Below are 3,803 nucleotides of genomic sequence, written 5' to 3' on the forward strand. Positions count from 1 at the left end.
CTGTGTTCCCCACAGATTTTAACCCAGAGGGTCTCAAGTCCACCGCAGGTGCCAATTTCAGCTTGCAGGGATGCGTAGCTTTCCTTGACATAGGTAACTACATTCCCGCCCCTTTTGTCCACTCGGTCCCTCCAATACAGGGTATAGCCATCTATACCCGTGGTCCAGTCATGGGTGAAGTACCACCAGGTCTCCATTATCCCTATGACATCATAGTAATTTTTGTTTCACAGGAGGACAAGTTCCTCCTGTTTGTTCCCCAATCTCCTGGCATTTGTGTATAGGCAGACAAGTGTCCCCTTGGGGCCCTTTGCCTTGCCTACAGTTCGTTCCAGGGCTGGGGCAAGGGTGGGCTTCCTTAAGTGCCTTGGTCTGCTGCTTTGCAAAGGTTGCTTAGCAAGCCAGCAGTGGCAGTAGTCCCCCCATCCCCCGGCAGGCTTAGTTTAAAGCCCAGTGGAGCAGGTCAGCCAATCTGGCTGAGAAGAGCCTCCTCCCTAGAGAAGAGAGGTGGAGGTCATCCCTTCCCAGCAGCTCACTGTGTCTCTCTCCAAAGAGCGGACTATAGTCACGGAAGCCAAAGCCTTCCCGATGACACCACAGCTGCAGTCTTTGGTTCACTACCTGGATCCTCCTCTCCCTCCTTACCCCATAGCCCGAGACTGGGAGGATCGATGAGAACACCACCTGTGCCTACAACCCCTTAAGCCCCGCTCCCAAATCCCTGTAGTGCTTCATAACCCAGCTGGGAATGCTCCGAGCCATGTCATTGGTGCCCACATGGATGAGGAGCATAGGGTAGTCGTTGGTGAGCTGGAGGAGTTCAGGGATCTTCACCGCAATGTCTTGGATCTGGGCTCCTGGGAAGCAACAGACTTTCCGGGCTAAGGGGTTGGGGCAGCAGATTGTCCCCTCTGTCCCCCGCAGGATGCAGTCTCCCACAACAAACACTTTGCATTTTATCTTGGGGACAGTGGGGCGGTAGCAACAGTAAAGCCTGTGTTGCCTTCAGGAGCTGGCAACTTAGCAGGCTTTGCTGGGGTTGCAAGAGGTTCATACCTGGTGCAAAGCTCCAGCAGTGGGGGGACCTTGGTGCAGTGGGCCTTGCAGCCCTTGACCACCTTGGTCCAACCCCTGGGCTGAACAGCATGGGAGGTCCTGGAGTCCTCCCCAGTCCTGGAAGGTGACCGTCCATCCGTGGTCAACCCTCCATCTCCCGGGGGAGAAGGGTCTGGCAGTAGGAGTCAATCTCCTGCTCACAGTCCCTGATGGCACACAGTCTCTGGACTGTGGCCTGGTGCTCCTCCAAATGGCATGCCAGAGACCCCAAAAGGGAGGAGACCTCAGAAGGGGAGATGGCCGTGCTCCCAGGCCCCAGAGCCAGAGGCTCTGTCTGCGTGAAGCTCTGAACCATGAGCTCCGTCTGGGTGGACGCCTCTGAGGTGCCAGAGGGGGAGACAACAGACCCCAAGGGGACCCTCGGGGTACAGCGTGTGCCCATCCATGTCATGCCACTGGTGGGCTGGCTACGGCTGGGACTAGGTTTCCTAGTGGGGCTCACAGGCAGGGCCTCAGGCCCTCCCATGCACCCTCCTGTGCAAACTCCCGCACTGGGCCCAGGAGCGCGCCTGTTTACACAGCCTGTTCGCAAGGTTCTGATCACGTGGCTCTCTGGGGGGCTGGGCCAAGTGGGAGCTGGGGGAGGGTGGAGAGGCATGACCCTCTTCAGCCCACTCAGCCGTCTCCCAGCTGACTAGGTCTCTCCCTCCATGGGCCCCTGCTTACCTGCAGAAAGACCGGGGCTCGTTGGGGGTCCTGGGGTCTCTGCTGGGGTCCCTAGGCTCACAGAGGCACAGTGGGCTTACACCCACACATCTCACACCAGAGCTGGGACACGAATGAGGCTTCTGCCACTGCCGGGCCCTTTTTAAACTGCGTGGATGTGCAGAAGGGCCAGCCGGCAGTAGCCTCATTGGTCTACCAAGTCAGAGTTATAAACAAAATCCATTGCTATCCTCCAAGTTTCTGCGATGTTAATGAAAACATTATTAAGACTGTGTCAAGATTAAATCTTGAAATATTCCACTACTTCCCTACAGCCTGAAAATTCCAGCACTAATACTGCCTCCCCCTTAACCAGCTCTTTAGCCACTTCATAATTCTTATATCAATGCCCCTGTTCTCAATCTTAACCTACAATTTTCCATGTGACATTATATCAAACACTTCACTGAAATCCACATAGATTAGATCTACCACAGTTTCCCCTTCTTCAACAAAATAGAGTTAAGTAAACCACAAACTTATAAAAGAAAATAGTTAGTTTGGTACAATTGACCTTCACATAAATAGTAACTACTTAGTGTCCATTAGTACAATATTTACTGGATGTGAACATGTTCTCCAGAAGTTGAAGAGCTGGGAAACCTAGTTTTCTAAAACCTTATGCCATTACTCTTAACATACGCTCTTAACATAGCTGATGATGTATAATGAACCTGAAGTAAGTGATCCTTCCCCATATCTGACACAAAAATCTGTTAGCTGTCATTTTGGGAGTATGGGAAAGGAATTAACTTGGCATAGAAGAGTGAAGAGTTGCACTGGATTTTGAGAGGTGAAAAGTTGCATCATCTGACACTGCCATGGACACTTTGCCATGGATACTTTGATCTTGATCATAAAATCTGATTTTGAATATTTCTATGGCAATAACCACAAAATATTAATACTTTATCAGATAAGGTAGCCATACGAAATATGCATCAATAAAATAATTCCCAGTAGATCCCTGTAAATTCAAAATCACTGTGCATATTAACAAGGAAAAAAATATGATGAAAGATTACTTACTTGATTAAGAATATCTTGTTTCTGGAATGCATGCAAGAAAAAGAAATAACACATTAACGCAGCATAGTAGTATTAAAACTCTATTTGTATAACAGAACTATTTTAGTTAAAAAATTAGTGATGTAAATATGTCTGAAAAAGATTACAGAAACATGTTACAAGATTTTTCATTAGTGCAAGCATCAAGGAAACAAGAAATCAAGAGTCAGCACTCTTAATTAATTAGACAGTAGAAGAACCTGATTTTTTTAACCATGCAATAATAGTTATGCAAAGAAAAATAGCAATATAAATAACTGAACAAATTACATATTGTGCATTCTTTGGAAATCAGCCACTATCAACAATGGGAATCAGTAACAGGTAGAAGTTATATTAAATGGCCTAGAATGTTTTTAGCACAGAGTAAACGTTTGCCAATTGTGTCTAAAGGCCTTCATAAACATCAAGTTCAACAAAACACAAGACTTTGCAAAGTAGGAAATGAAAACGGGAAAAGGTGAACTGAATCCTTTAAAAACCCTGAAAACTGAACCCTTTAAAGAAGTAGTTTTGCATTTCTCAAAGGTACAAAACCCCTGGACAGAGGCAGATCACAGAATATGCCCACGAGTCACTTATTTTTCTGCCAAAGGCAGAGCTTGGAAAAATTCAACAAAAGCAGCATTATAACCCCCTGAATCACAGTCTTGCTCCACATGCACATTTAATTCCCTTCAGCTTTAGCCACTTTCTTAAGCCTCAGTAACTTGCTCAGTATATCCATTCAAAGGGAAAGTGAATGCCAGTCACTAGCTAAAATGAGCCCTGCCGTATTTACTCAAATAAAGTACATCCTTGATTATAAGATGACCCCCAATAATTAGATTCTATATATGGAAAAAACTGATATATTTGTCCCCCTCCCACTGCTACAGCAGGGGAAATAAGTTGTTGTGGGTTTTTTTTTTTTT

At 46.7% G+C, this 3,803-nt stretch overlaps 1 protein-coding gene across 2 annotated transcripts in view; it reads right to left on the reverse strand.

Moving 5' to 3' along the window:
* DGKB (diacylglycerol kinase beta) overlaps nucleotides 1–3,803 on the reverse strand; it is a 742,837-nt gene that overhangs the window by 624,453 nt on the left and 114,581 nt on the right. For both annotated transcript variants that reach the window (XM_019508504.1, XM_019508505.1), the window contains exon 3: nucleotides 2,851–2,871. In XM_019508504.1, the coding sequence (XP_019364049.1) occupies nucleotides 2,851–2,871 (21 nt within the window). The remainder of the gene's footprint in view (nucleotides 1–2,850; nucleotides 2,872–3,803) is intronic.

The sequence above is a fragment of the Gavialis gangeticus genome, unplaced genomic scaffold (genome assembly GCF_001723915.1).
Source record: "Gavialis gangeticus isolate Ggan-Ray unplaced genomic scaffold, GavGan_comp1, whole genome shotgun sequence".
In the NCBI taxonomy this organism is placed as follows: Eukaryota; Metazoa; Chordata; order Crocodylia; family Gavialidae; genus Gavialis; species Gavialis gangeticus.